A 15,775-nucleotide genomic window follows, 5' to 3' on the forward strand; every position below is an offset into this window, starting at 1 on the left:
AGAAAGGAAAAACAATAGCTTTATATATTACGCTGCACAAATAAAATAAGGCAACATTCGGTTATCTCAGTACAACTCAAAGTCAGTTAAACTTCAGGGATATCAATCTGTCCAGGTAGGAAGCATAAATGACTGAATCCATTTCACCTGCTGTGGTGAAAATCAAAGTGACAACAGGTGCACTGTAGAGGCGACAAGAAGACAACCCCAAAAAAGGAAATGGTTTTGCAGGTGGTGGCCACAGAGCATCGCTCCCTCCTCATTCCTCCTGAATGATTTTTCTCTATCCTTGTTACTACAAGTAGCATAAGACCGTACCTGCATTTCAGTCAAGTTGTACAGGTTTTTCCAGGCTCTCCATGATGGTGCATTTATACACTCCATTGCAAAAATGTTTGCTGTGTCTCCCAGCACAGTCTCAAGCATGTGGAGGAGATAGCACAAAGTGGGGAGTTACAGGACCTCAGCAGGACTGGTACCTGCTTGTTTGTGTGAAAAGGAGCACTGTCCAAACCCTACAAATTCCCTACAGCGAGCTGTTCATGCGCACGTTTCTGACCAAACTCTCAGACGCAGATTCCATGAGGGTGGCACCTTTAATAGGGTCTGGGGTCACAGCTGAGCAACATGTAGCTTGATTGGCATCGGCAGAGAACACTAGAACTGGCAAGTCCACAATTGGTACCCCGTTGTCTTCGCAGATGATTGTGCAGGCATCGTAACGCGTGCAACGTCATCTCTAGACTCTTTCAATCTGCAGTGTCTTTGAAGCTTTTGAATAAGTTAGTTGCATATGCTTTTTTTTTCTTGGTTAACATCACTTGCACTAAATCCAAACTATTTGCAAAGAATAGAGGGACAAGCTCTTCATCTGCTTTGCCAGACATTTGAATTTTGTTGTGTATCCTTAATGTAGTATTACTTCTCCAGACTATTCCAGAAAACCTCAAGTTCTGTGGTGCAACAGCTGTGATTGGCTCATGCAGACATGTGGTCAGGTGCTGATTTAGGGTTTGCTTGATTTGCTTTTCCCTTGCATTTAAATATCGCTTTATGCCGCTTGTTTAATTGTCGGAAGCCAAAATTATGATTGAGATTAAAACTCAGTTCAAGTGAAGCCCCACTGTATATTTATGTTAATGATCTAAACAATGCAGCACCACAGGTATTATTTTTGAATGACGGAATTAAATAGACTGACAAGACTAATTGTATTTTCAACAGTGTGGATCAGGTTCACCAATGCTTTACAGGAGGTAAATCAGAACCCTTGATGTACATTCATTATGAAGCATTACTGAAATCAATTAAGCCAGAGACAAGGGCTCATGGCAGCTTTTGAAGTAAACCCTCCAGTGACTTTGCTATTATGTCTAAACTATGATAATTTCCTTTTTGTAATCCCATCATGTGTAACTGTGTAATCTCACAATCTTTGCAAAGGTTCATTGAACCTGTGAACACAATTAAGATGTTTTTGCAGGAAACTGGATTATGCATTTGTGTGATTGAAAGTCATAAATCACGTCGTAATATCCCTGTCAACGTAAAGTCAAGTAAACCGTATTTAATCGGTTATTTGTTTATTTTTGGACCAGTCTTATGCAGCCAGAATTGCAGAAGCAAATTACAGTTTGAGAGTATGATTTAGAAACAATAAACTATAATTAGGAGAATGTCATTAGGCATTAGCATACTCTCACAGAGCAAAGAATAGCAAGCTTTCTGCCAGAGATGCACTTTTAAAAGCACTAAGTCAAGGACTGAGAAGGATTGAAGCTTCAGCACATACAGTAAAATATTCCTTGCTATACTTTATGATGAGGGACACTCATTATATTGTCTAGCATGATGTCCAGGTCATGGTAATCTAAAGAGCTTGGAAAGAAAAGCGACTGGACTTCTTTAAGATTTTTGAAGACGTTTCACTGCTCATCCGAGAAACGTCTTCAGTTCTAAGACCAAATAGTGGCGAGTCCTAGCTATTTAAGCCCTAGTGGGAATTTTCCCTTTAATTGTCCCCTTTGCGAGACCTTGCCTTACCCTATCGTGTGACCTATTGAGATCAACTGACTCAAGATGTAAGTGGGCGTTAAGGCGCCTGGGAAGGGATCTCAAAACTGGATTGTAGATGGCAGACAGTTGGTGTGGTAGAAAATACTTGGCTAATGTTATATATAAGAATAATCCCTTTTGTCCATTTGGTAACAGTGGGGAGGAAAAACTCCCTTTTTATAGGCCATCTGCCCATACCAGTTATGATGAGCAAAGAGAGAAAAGAAGAGCACTGAGAATCAAGAAACAATCACTCGGCAGGTTAGTTAGCCAAGCAGATGTAGAGCAGGAATATATATCACTGGACCAAGTAGCCAGCAAGAGGACTACATAATGGAGTTAAATAGAGAAGATTAGAATATATGCTGTCGCTAGTGACAAGGCAACTCAAGGCCGCAAGTCATTCATGATATCGAATGAATCACAGCTCATAGCAGGGGAAAACAAGGCAAGATGGACACATGGGGGGGCGGGGAGGGCAAAGAAGTGGGAAGAGATGGAAAGGTCTGGGAGGTCAGGTCTCGTGCATTGTTCTTTACCATGCTCCAGTTCCAGCCGTCATCCCAGCTCTTTGTTAAAGCCTGAGCACTAAGGATGTCTGGCTCCTGGGCACTATTGCCAGAGGCTGGAAGCTCAAGGGTCAGCGAATTTTCCAAACCATTGCTTTATAGTGGCCCGATTATCAGGAAAAATTGCTCCACTGTACTCATTCAACAGGCGTCAAGCTCAGTTTGGGCTGTCACGCTCAGGCACTGTTGATGGCCAGCATGATAGATGAATGAGCCGTTAGGATGTTACAAAGGCTGTTTTATGTGACTGATCTCAATCAGAACATGACCCAAATCTAAATTTAAATGTATTTCTACTTTATTATACCATGCCATCAATTCAGCTGCTAGGCTCTGAGAAACAGTTAATGAACATTTCATTAAATGTTTGACCAGCAGCTACTGTACCTTCCTGCATTATCGAACAAAAACATTAGGCTACTGATGAGTGAGCAAATTGGTCTATGAATCAGCAAACAGGAAGAGTAACTGCTACTGTACAGTTAATTTTTCTGAGAAGACATCAGCCTTATGAGGAAGGACAGGCCGAAAGATTGTAGTTAGTTCCAACGATTTGACTTGTGGACTCACCAGATGTAACCCTGTAGCTGGAATCACGACGACAAAAACCTTTTAGAAATCCATTAGTGTCACTATATGAGCAGTTTGGTGGCATTTCAAAGAAAATCTCTTACTGCTATTTTTGAACAACAGGAGTCGGTAGTCTGAACAAATATGTTTTGTGAGGTGTCCACTTCAGCTAAAATAAACAAGTCACTTCAGAATGAAGTTTTTGAAGGCTGGAGTGGAAAACTAGAGGATTAGTTCAATGTTAGCTCATTCTCACATAGGTGCATTTGTTGTATTTGGATTGTATATTAACTTGCTTTAAAAATCTACTCAGCTTGTCTGGGATGGTTTGAGCCCATGGGCAGAGGCCAAAATTGTGTGTAGCGGTATGGCTTAAAGTGTGCCTATATGCACGAACATGGCACAAATGTGCTTGTGCAAGGTTTTTAAGGCAATATGGACCAGCATTATCACGAAATGGTTACATTTTAGAAACACAAATGGGAAAAACTGTTGGATGGAAAAGGGAATTGGAGCTCTGATTAGAGCAAATGACAGAGTAAAAACAGGTAAAAAAAAAAAATGGTTGGTTCACAACTGAGAGGTCATGATTGCATGCAACCATTCTGCAGGGTTGAAGGTATTTATAGCACCCATCCATCCATCCATCTTCATCCGCTTCATCCGGGGCCGGGTCGCGGGGGCAGCAGCCTAAGCAAAGAGGCCCAGACCTCCCTCACCCTAGCCACCTCCTCCAGCTTATCCGGGGGAACACCAAGGCGTTCCCAGGCCAGCCGAGAGATATAATCTCTCCAGCGTGTCCTGGGTCTGCCCCGGGGCCTCCTCCCGGTGGGACATGCCTGGAACACCTCACCCAGGAGGCGCCCAAGGGGCATCCTTGTCAGGTGCCCAAACCACCTCAGCTGGCTCCTTTCGATGTGAAGCAGCAGCGGCTCTACTCTGAGCCCCTCCTGGATGGCCAAACTTCTCACCCTATCTCTAAGGGAGAGGCCAGCCACCCTTCGGAGGAAGCTCATTTCTGCCGCTTGTATCCGCCATCTCGTTCTTTCGGTCACTAGGTATTTATAACACCTCCCCCAAAATTATTTTAAAAAACATGTTCATGTTCAATAATTCCTGAGGCACAATGCATGTATGTGAACAAACAAACAAAAAATATGTTCATAAGAAAATAAGCGCCTTTAAATTGGCTGTTTTTCAAAAGTCTCCAACCCACAGTAGCTAACATGATTGCTCTCTAAAGGTGCAATGGTCTTAGGTATGTCTGGCATACATTCTGACAATTCAGTTTTATTTATACAGTGAAAAATCACAACAACATGCACTTTATATTGTAAGGTAGACCCTACAATAATACATACAGAGAATAAACCAACATTCATGTGAGGAAGCACTTTGGCAACAGTGGGAAGGAAAAACTCCCTTTTAACAGGAAGAAACCTCCAGCAGAACCAGACTCGGTGAGGGGCGGGGCCATCTGCCGCGAGAGAAAGAAGACAGGATAAAGACATGCTGTGGAGCAGAGCCAGAGAATAATAACAAGTATGATTCAATGCAGAGAGGTCTATTAACACATAGTGAGTAAAAGAAATACCCAATGCATCATGGGAATCCCCAACCAGCCTACGCCTATTGCAGTATAACTAAGAGAGGATACAGGGTCACTGTCTCTGCCAGTTTGTGACTGTGACCGCTGCATACACATGGTTTTTGTCCGTACGCATAATTTACACAAGCGCCCCTGGAGTCATCACCTCAGGAGCGTGGCAGTAAATCTGCCTGCAGGGAAACTATGGTGACATTAGATTTGGTGATTCATGCTTGGTGACATCTATATTCCAGGGGTCATGCAGCTGGAGATTGGGGGTGATGGTTCTCTCACATCACTAAGTACTGGTGTTAGCATCTTTCAAATGACTTCTCCTACGCTACACTGAGCAGATGCTATAATGTGGTTCAGCTTTGCTGTGCAGTCATAATTTGTTGTTGCTGCAACGGGCAATTTATACCTACACGGGGGTTGAGCGACATAGATGAAAATCACACCTGGGTACTTTCAGGTTGAATGGAAGTACACAGATATATCTTTAATATTTTTCTAATGAGTGTGTTAAATGTTGAGGTCTGCGCCAAAACCACATGTGAAAACCATTCTTTTTTTAGATAGTTTCCTTCCCTTTTGAGAAAAGTCCAGCTGGAAAATATAGTTACAAGAAACTGGAGGGTTGTTCCTGTAGTTTTTCTTTGTCTTTTTGATAGTTATCAGTGTATTTATTCACCCAAGACCATTATATAAGTGCTTTATATTTTAATATTTAAAGAGGCTACTAAGAACCAATACAGATTTAATATACCTTTCACACAAACACACTGTACTATGATGAAGAACAGAGTTGCACCTGAAAGGCTTTAAGGAGGAAATGAGTTGTGTAAAGCAACATTAAGTTACATTTATATAATTGGGTTTTCTAATCTTATACCTTGTTTAACTATATTCTAACACACATTTTCATATTTTGTGGAAAAAAACAAAAATAGACATGTTTGGAAAACTGATGTGAACATCTTGGCTTGCAAAGTGACTCATAATGTCGGCAGTTGAATATTTTCAGTTTATTGATTGCCCTGGCAAACAGTATTAGAGTTCACAGAGAAGATGGTGCTTTGGCTCTCCACCAGGAAGAAAAAAAGAAGATATTGAGCGTACACTACCTCACTCAAATTGCATCGAAATTGCCAGCTGTCTTCTTGCCCCCTATGTTTTCTTCGGTGACTCTTGGATAGGAATGGTTTTATGGATTGGTCCACTGCAGTATGAAGCCAAGGTTATGGCATGGCTGGTCATGTTGGCTCTCATCATCTTACTTTTCAGTGGCTCCAGTTCATGCCCAGACCAACCCCAGCGCTACATTCAGACACTCAGACTGTCTCAGTGCCTGCCGCAGTGCTTCACTCCGCTATTAACATTCTGATTGCAGTCTTGTTTCGTTTGCCTGGCCAAGCACTTTATTTCCAAAAAAAGAAGGAAAAAAGAGAGACCCGGCCTCAGAGCTGACCTTTCCATTTGCAGAAACACGGCAATCATTCATAAATCACACTAAAATATCCAAACTGTTTGATATCACAGGCCTAATGAAATCACTCGCACTCCTTTACTGCTATTATAGCAAAAGGTCAGCGACATAACTGATGTTCAGCTTCAGCATGATTGTCCTACTTCATATTACCCATTGCTCAGCCCATAAAAAAATCAGTATAGGCCATATTGTGTGACATTTTGTCATAGTTTTTTTTTCTTTTTTAGGCTGTCGAAAATAACTAATTTTGTGGTGAAAGCTCAGTTTGGAGTTTACTTTGAAATGAGTATTTTATGGTACATTTGGTTCAGTTATGAGTTTGAGGGATATTAGTGGGACCCAGACTGTGACTAGGAAAATTACCCTTACTTGTAATTATGTGTTTCTTTGCAAATAAAAAACATGAAAAATCAAGACTAAAAGGATATGAAGGAATACATTACATTGTGGAATTGCAAAAAGAAAATGCATTTCCAAACGGGATATTTTATGAATGTCTGCACTTGTCTGCTCGTTATTCATAATGGCAACAAAACTCATTAATAAGATTTTAATCACATTCCCATAATGAAAAAACAACACATCTTTTTGATACAAAAATGCATATTTCAGATGTTTTATTTGCTCGGGTGTAAAATAAGATAAGATATCTTTTGCTTTAAGGCTTTGCTTTGGAGTAATAATATACTAATAAATAATATACAATAATATTGTTGTCCATTAATGGTGATCTCATGAGCTCTCAGGGAACAGTAACATGATTGCATAACCCCAGCACTGCTTCTATCATGGAGATCATCATTACTTTATAAATAAATAAACTTTCAGCAGGGTGGATTAACACAGTAAACTATAAGGTCAAAAGATGATATCTCAAGCCTTGTTCATTCTTTTTAGAATCAGCCGGGTTATTTTAGGGGGTTTTTGGTGGCACGTTTTGTGATAGTGGTGTCAGTTTAATCACATTAATCCATGACTAGCTTTGTAATTAGTTAGTGCTACAGCTTAGTAGCATGGCATAAGGCTAGCTTTGCAAATTAAATAAACTGAGCACAGAATATTACACAGGAAAAACATTTAATCTGCCACTACGAAAAAATTGGTAAAGCAAGACAAGACGTTACTTACAATAACAAAAAATGTGTGTTGTAGCACTTTATTATCTGGCTGATTGACAAAACATTGCTTAAGTTGTCTATAGCATCACTTTGATGTTTTGTTTTTTGCATCCTTGTGTTGTAGCAAAAATTAATGTGAAAATCGACAAACTCAAAATCAAAGAACATTTAGATCAACAAGTTGCTTGGATGCTTTCCTAATAAATAATAAATAAAGGAAATGTTTGGTAATGTTTCATAAAAACATCATGCAAATACATGTTTGTTTGTTTTGTTTTTTTCACTTTTATTTGTAACATGGTGTTAGGTTGCAAATCTGGCATTTCTTTTTATTGCAGTGAGACTGAGTGCAAGTTAGACAAAGCAATTATATGCTCAAAGCATCAGCCTGTTAAAGCTGCCTAAGCAGTAAAATCCAGCACGTCATCTTTACAACATTCATGCTGAGCACATCGAAGTTGAAAGAACTTCACAACTGAGACCATCACTGAAGGAACAAATTTGTGTGGCCATGATCTATATTCTCATTGGCATGCAGAATCCTGTAGAAGCACTACCTTTCCCAATGCTACTCAGATCCCAACTTTCAGTAATGACTTGAACTTTATTTTCTAGCTTGAACAGCTTTAAGAGATATGAGCCAGTTGAGCAATATACTAACACTAACCTAAGAATTACTTCTCTTCATTAACGGCGCTTTAAATCCGGCCATATGCTAAGTCATATGTGCATGAGGGGCAGTCATGATAATAAGTTCTGATAATTAGTCCAGAAGCTGCCGGTGGCCTAAACAGTTATTAAGTGGGTTTGCAGTTGCTTTAACATTCGACCGGCATTAAATCTCCATCGTGTAACCAGGTTTCATAAATATTCATTAAGAAAGTTGAGTGGCGGCTCATTCAGTATTTAGTCATGCCCAATGTTAATATATCAAATGTTTATTCAAAGAGAGATGCAGGTCGTAACCGGCAAGTCCTTCCAGAAACAATAAGTACATCTGAATGGATCAGAGTTTCAGAGCTTTCTCGCTCGCAGATTACCAAGCACATTTAACTCTTCATGAACAAAAGTGAGACGTTTGTTGATGCCAGTCTTTACATTTCTGCCGTGTCACTGTGCTGGAGTTCTGCACTATATTAAGGTGCTAGTCTCACGATCTGGATGCATAGACTTGCCATAAACACTTGGTGCCAACAGATTTCTTTGGTAGAAACAGGAAGTGCTCCCTGAAAACACTGATGTTTGTTTTAATAGTTCCAACAATAGAACCCAAACAAATAGAACCCAAACTGTCGGCTTGCCTAGTGACTGCGGCATGCCATTTGTGGTACAGTAAAGCAGGATAGGGTGATTTTTATCTAATAGGGAGCTATAGAAGAAGTAGTCCTGTACTTGTCCTGGAGTTAAGTTTGTCTCACCCAGTGACACGCTGCATAAAAGTCAGGGCATGCCACAGCCAGCAAATCTGCGTGTTGTGTTAACTCGAGGTGGTGTAAGACTTTGTCTGCGATTAACTGAGGCTGACTCTCAGCACTGTCGATGTGCTGCTTGTCACACAGGGCGTCGCAGCAGTCTGTGCCTGGCTGGAAAGGTTTCTTCTTGGCGCGAGGGGATAATTATGATGAAATGATTGACGTTTCACCTGAGCAGAACTCTCGCTGATGGCGTGTTGCATTCGCCAATGTCCCTGTTTAAGTGTCAGTTAGATGGAGGAATGCTGAGCGATGACGTTAATGGATGCTGCAAAGGCAGAGGCATACTGGCAGATGTTGACGTTCCATGAAGTAGTTTTGCCTTATCATCTACCACCTGTAGGCTGTCTGTGGAGACACACTGAGTGTGTGTGTGCGACTCAGTTTTATATTAAGTGTTAAGTTTCTTTCCTGTAGGAAAATAAAAACGCATTTTTGCAAAACCCTCATATTATTCATGTTGTTCATCTGATAATATCAATAAGGATTTGTCCTGTTTGGTGATATAAAAAAACACTGTTTAAGCTTTAAGCTGAAAATTAAAAATTCTAATGTAATCAACCAATAATTAAGTCTAATGAATGTTAAAAGGTCGCATAAAAAAAGCATGTCTTTTCACCACATCGTTACACCCTGAATATGAAAACAACTGCATCCAGCAGCTGTTTTCTGACCAGTAAAAAAAAAAAAGGGATTTGATTTCCAGCCTTTATAACCAGAAACCTCCAGCAGTCAGGTCAGAGTGCCCCAGAAATAAAGCAAAAAACAACAAACATGGCAGAACAAGTAAATAATCTGCAAATATTAATAGAAATTCACAAAATATCTCAGTGAAAAATGATGGTGTTTTGGCATAACACAACCACGCTGCAGAGAGCTCTAGCTGTGCAGTATCCTGGTAGGAATAAAGCCATTTTCTTACTGACAGCGTATGTGGTGGTTTTTGAGGACAAGCCACCATCTTTTTTAGTAGATATGAGACCAGATAACAACAGGCGCTTATTATTTGTGGTTTGCTACAAAGAGGAGCTGTCATTAAGTAAAGGCAGGCGCAGTGTGTGAGGGATGGCTCTCTGAGTAATATTACTTGAGATTTTTTTCCCCACTCAAAATCTATTGACGTAAAACCATAAGATGAAAAGTACAATATGAATGAGCTCCTTCCAGTGATAACTAATTGAGTCATTATTTCAACATTGCTATCGTGCTTTACTGATTTTTTTTTTTTTTTATTGTTCAAGGTTGATTTATAGCTTAATATTTAGGATTAAAGTACATTAAAAAAATAGATTTTGTTAGCCAATTTCAGAATACCGTTATATCAAGTTCAAGCACCGTATCCCATCACTTTTCATCTTCTACCTTATTGCACACTTAGACCTTAAACATTTCATTTAAGTGTTCTACCACTTTATTTGTTTCTTTACACTCATAAAAATTAGTCATTGGATGAACTCAATTTGACTGATGGCAGGTTTTCCACGTAATACATTTATTTTGGTTCAACCAAATCTACATACATCATGACAATTTAATTAAATTGAGTCAGTAGAACACAATTTAAAAGGAAAAAAATTACATTAATAAGATGTGAAAGGTTTTGGTTGGTTCAACTCAATACAATGTCATTCATTTGAGCTAGATTTTCTTTCGAATTGAAATGATTATTTTAAGTTCAACTAAATCATAATTTTAATTACCAGAAAACTAATTTAATTATTAAAATAATGACAAAATAAATTGTTTTTTTCAACTCAGTTTTATTCACTTGAATTAAAAGCAGAAACAGAATATTTTGTGAATAAACATACATTTCACATGGTCAAATTAACCTTAACAAAATCAAAGTGCTCACAAAAAAGTGCCTTACATTTGAAATGAATATCAAATCTGAAAAGCACACACCTTTGTATTACTAGGCAAGACTGAAAACAAACTGGAATTTGTAAAATCCGATTTCACGTAAGAATCATTGTGTATATATATTTATAGTGACACTTGCAGGTAGGTTTTCAGCAAATTCACAATGATAACCTACTAAACATTGCAATTCACACCATATTATGCCAGTCACTGAACATTTTAAACAACCCAAAAATACTTAAATACAAATATATAATGTATATATATATATATATATATATATATATATATATATATATATATATATATATATATATATATATATATATATATATATAAAAAGATTTTCATTAAGAACATTTTGTGTTACCAAAGGGGAGGTATTTTAATAAAAAAAACCTTTATTTCTCTAATTCAAACTTTTACAAGCTTATAAGAACGGGAACACCAACTTTAAAACACTGGAAGACACCAAACTTGTCAACATTTGTTTTGTCTCTTCGAAAATCCCAAACGCAAATAAAAGGAAGATGCTGGTTACAACCATTGAATTTTTTTTGAGCTAAATTCTCACAGTCCTTTTATCCATCTATAGTAGTATAGATTAAAGGTTACATCACTCACAACAGAACAGCAGACAAAAATAGACAACTTCTATTTTTCAAAAAAAGGGGAAAAAAAAGGTCACAGTTTGAACAAAAGAGATAAAAAGGCCAAAATCAAATTTTGTGCTGGGGTCTTGTTTGCCTAAGCAAACATCTTCAATTTCATTTGTTGCATTTGTACTGAGCCTTTGTCCATCCAGATTCATTAAATTCTTCTGACATAACTCGAAAGTGTACTTGAGGTCATTTGGATAGCTCAGATCAAGTGCATAAATCAGTCCAAAGAGAACGATGAATGACATGATGACACTACCGAGGTTGTTCATAACTGTAGTACCTTCAATGACAACTGCAACATCCTCTGGCTCCTGAATGCCTTCTCTTCTGATGGTGTAAATACCCATGACAGTTGCTGCAGTGGATCTCAACTGTTCATCCTCAGTGGAGGAGGTCTGAAAAACAGGATGTTTCAGGTTTAAGGGCTCTGTCACTTGGAAGGGGAAATATTATGCAAAACTCAGCTTTGTATCCTTTTGTGCTGAAACATGGGTCTCTACCGCCTCTATAAACACTCCAAACATAAATAAAACCCGTCAATCTGTTCTCTATCAATAGTTTGGGCTAAGGTATTATGTACCTCCCTTTGGGAGGGGCTTGAAATAGAGGAGCAGCTCCTCAAGTGTCTATAGGTGTAGGTGTGTGTGTGTGTGTGTGTGGGGGGGGGGGCTGGGTCAATTTCCCTTATTTCATGACAATTGGGGACCTTTTGAAACAGCTTGTTTTAGGCACATTATTCCGGAAACCAGAGGATCGCTGTAACGCCAGTGACACTAGTCAGTGTCTCGATGCAATCTGCTGGGTTCCTTATATAGAAGACTTTTTACTAATTGGCATAATTAACTGAATTTCATTGGAGTGTTTACTTTATGAAGTGCCTTGAGATGACTGTTGTTGTGATATACCGCTATATAAATAAACTGAATTTAAACACTGACAGAAAGTGGATGAATGTTTTCTTCACATTTACCGTGTTTATAGAGGCAGTAGATACCTACATGGCAGCCCCAAAAAAATGAACAATTGAATTTTTACTGAATCTGTCCCCTTAAAAGGTGCTCTCCAGTACAAGTTTCAACAATGACTATTAAGAGTAATACATATTTCACAATTATATTGTCTTATTTGAATATATGAGCATTTTGCGTGCGATGAACCTAACTCAAATTGAATCTAGAAAAGAAAGTGTGATAAGCGTACCAGATACTCCTTGAACAGTAGGTCTGGATCTTCATTAAAGTAGATCACCAGGCTTTTAAGAGTATGCTCCCTCTTTATGTCGATGTCATCACACTAATGCAAGGGTGGGAAAAAAAGGGTGAAAAAAATGGAATTGATTGATTGCATTTAATTGATGGGTTTATCATTAGTACTGACCAAACTACTGATCGCCATGATATCCTTGATCTTTTGGCCCTTTGCTCCTTTGCTCCCCTCAAAAATTTGCATCAGCTTGTCTGTTAAGTTGTCCAGCTGAGCCAAGAACTTCGCCTGCAGGGGTTTTGTAGTGATCTGCAGGAAGTCTGCATTCACCTGGAAATAAAACATACATAAATATAGTAAACTAGAAGTTTAAATACAGACTGCTGAATCAACACACTGAAAGTTGCTAAACATTTGAACCATCAGTGAAGTTTGTCAAGACCTAAACTGTTTTTAGCTGAGTTTAGGAATATATCGCCACCTGTTGCTTTGGCATGTTCCTAGCAGCGTTTTCCTTCATTTTTGCGTTTACCTGTGGACGGGATTATTTTTTAAAACGAAAACGGAAAATCTCCGTTTTCATAAATACCTGTGTAAGTGTGGACGTAGCCGAAATCTTTTATAATAATAAATAGGTTTGAACATCACGGGAGTGCGCATTGTGCTGCCTGCAGTTACTCTTCCGGCCACATGGTTCGCTTTTGGTAGCACCCTCAGTAAACTATGTAGTGCTTTTAAAGACACCTCAAAACGATACTTTCTACTAGAAAATGGCATATAATAATAATAAACACAGAATACATAATTTTTAGATTATAAAAAGAAAACAGTAAGAAAGAAGTTAGCTATAGGACATCATCTTTCATTGAGCACAATGGCTAGCTGCTAATAAGCTAGCACACGTTCCGACTTAAAAGTTGGCAGCTACACAATTTCTCCTCTAAAACAAGGCACTTTTGAAAAGACCTGGCTATATTGTCAAAAAAAAATAGTATTCAAGCAGAGAAGAGAATGGTAGCACCACCAAAAGTTCAAAAAACAACTGTTACAAGCTTCTATGATAAATAGCATTGCCATAGATTTAGCTGATAAAGAAATACACAATTGGATATATGAAAAAATAATATTTTACCTTACCTGAAGGTGTAGTTTTATCCAAAAAGTACAGAAAGGCCAAGAGCAGCTGCATTCATTTAGGTGATCCTGAAAGAGCGCAAAATTTTCAAAGAAGGCGGACCGTTGTGTAACTCAATAACTTTGTGTTCTTGTAACAAAGACTGCTTTGAGAGAAAATAATTTAGGTTCACCACACGAATAATAATTGCAGTAATGCTGGAGTGCTACATTTGCGTTGAATGAGATTAAAAAAAATGTTTAAGCTTAAAGAGGGGCTTGAATTTATTTCTTTGAGTTTACAAATACTTAATTGCAAAAATGTACTCCTCCTACCCCCAGTGCCCCAACAAACTCATTCATTTTGTGTTCAGAATCAGCCTCTGCTGGTTTAGAATAATTTTAGGTTTACACAAAGAAAATCAAATTAATTTGGTATTTTTTAATTACATTTATGAACAACTAACAAAATTTGTATGTGTTCTTTGAAAGGAGGACCTGAATCTGTTTTTTGAGTGTAGGTTTTTTTTGCACACGCAAAGCGATGGTGGAAAGCATCTGCCTAGTGAAGATATAAAATTAAACTCCTGGGGTAAAACAGCCTGCATTCTTCCTCATGGAATGAATATTTCATGGAAAGCCATCAGCGGCATATTGGGAATACTTCTTGAAAATAATTACGAGGGAAAAGGCAGGGTGATTCTGTTTAAAGCTCTATAAACATAACCCTGTTAGAGGGAAAGGCCACTTCGGGAAGAAGTTTCCATGCAGTGGCAGCTGACCAGAGTTCCCTTCCCTGTGGGATTAAATTCCACTGTTGGTTCCCACAGATGGATTACAATCCACAAATCCACAAATGAGTGCAAGTTATGGTATGCTATCACATTGCTACAATATCATAAACAAGAAACATGAGGTTATGCAACCAGAGAGACAGCTTTCACAATAACCTTCATCTCAAACGCTCTCAAAGGGACATTCCTCCAATTTTTTTTCACATGAAATGCTGGTTGAGAAATCAGGTGTAGGCCTGCTGAGCAGTTGTGTAATGTCTGCTGTGCCTGCAGAGGAGCTTTGTCAAATCAGTGACAACAACGTCCGATTATGTCATCAGATTATGTCTCGACTTGGCCGTTACAATCAGGACAGGGAGTCTTAAAATGGGAGTTTTGACCAGGCGGGGAGGGTGTATCATGTAATCTGCACTCCCCGCCCCCAAAAAAGGATATTAATTACAAACCAAAACTATCAGTATAAATTTTTTTAGTAAATTTACTCGCATTTCTTTTCATTTAAACTTTTTCGAGTGAACACACAAACTTATTAGCCTACTCTAAGTGCAAATAAAAACTCCCCATCAAGTGTTAATCCATGGAAAACCAAAGATGGACAGACGCTGCTAGAAAAGTCTCATAGTGTGACGGCGGGGAGGACAGTCTTGGCCGGAGTGCTTGCAGCTCTCCTGCTGAGTTACAGCTGAACCCCCGAACAAGCAGGAGGTACAGGCTTTGATTCACACTTGATTTCAAAGACAGAGGACCCATGTCAATGATAATGTTCATATTTAGAGAACAACCTGAAGAAAATGGATGAAAACAAGTCAATTGTCTCATTCTTGACTCCTGATAATGAAAATTAAATTTGGTCTCTACTGCCATGTATTAAATAATTTTATTTCCATTTACACTTTTATTTTTGGTTAACGCGCCTTAAATCTTTTATATTAGTTGATATGATTAGCGAGTTTTATGCACCTAAGCACAAGACTTAAATCGAATCACCAGATCGCTTTAAAATTTGCTGATCATATTTGTCGTCCCCAGAGTACGAACCATCAGCAGCTTCCTGTCCTCATCCTCTTTGATTGAGCAAGGACAAGAAGTAAGCTTGAGAAATTGCCAGCTCGTCAGTGTGTTAGTTTTTAATGGGTGCAGTCAATACTGCATCGACGTTATGCTCAGACTTACACTTTTGGTGGCCCGTTAGTGTCTCACAGGTTTGGTAGTCTGGTACTATAAAACAATCCTAAATTTGAGATTAATTTTCGTCTGCATGCTTGCATACGTGGCTGCT

General features: G+C 38.6%; 2 protein-coding genes across 5 annotated transcripts in view; one reads left to right on the plus strand and one right to left on the minus strand.

The window, feature by feature from the left end:
- cadm1a (cell adhesion molecule 1a) overlaps positions 1-15,775 on the plus strand; it is a 503,561-nt gene that overhangs the window by 41,568 nt on the left and 446,218 nt on the right. The window lies entirely within an intron of this gene.
- LOC146661153 (uncharacterized) lies at positions 11,175-14,169 on the minus strand. Of its 2 annotated transcripts, XM_085419690.1 has the most exons (4): positions 13,727-14,169; positions 12,764-12,919; positions 12,587-12,679; positions 11,175-11,781 (listed from the first exon to the last, which is right to left on the minus strand). In XM_085419690.1, the coding sequence occupies exons 2-4, from the start codon at positions 12,833-12,835 to the stop codon at positions 11,386-11,388; spliced, it is 561 nt and encodes a 186-aa protein (XP_085275816.1). In that variant the 5' UTR covers positions 12,836-12,919; positions 13,727-14,169; the 3' UTR covers positions 11,175-11,385. The 2 variants fall into 2 exon arrangements, with proteins under 2 accessions (XP_085275816.1, XP_085275815.1); XM_085419689.1 differs by lacking the exon at positions 13,727-14,169 and having other exon boundaries at positions 11,176-11,781; positions 12,764-13,158.

Source organism: Rhamphochromis longiceps, linkage group LG10 (assembly GCF_057381845.1).
Source record: "Rhamphochromis longiceps isolate RC_006_pf linkage group LG10, R_longiceps_female_GT1.1, whole genome shotgun sequence".
NCBI lineage: Eukaryota > Metazoa > Chordata > Actinopteri > Cichliformes > Cichlidae > Rhamphochromis > Rhamphochromis longiceps.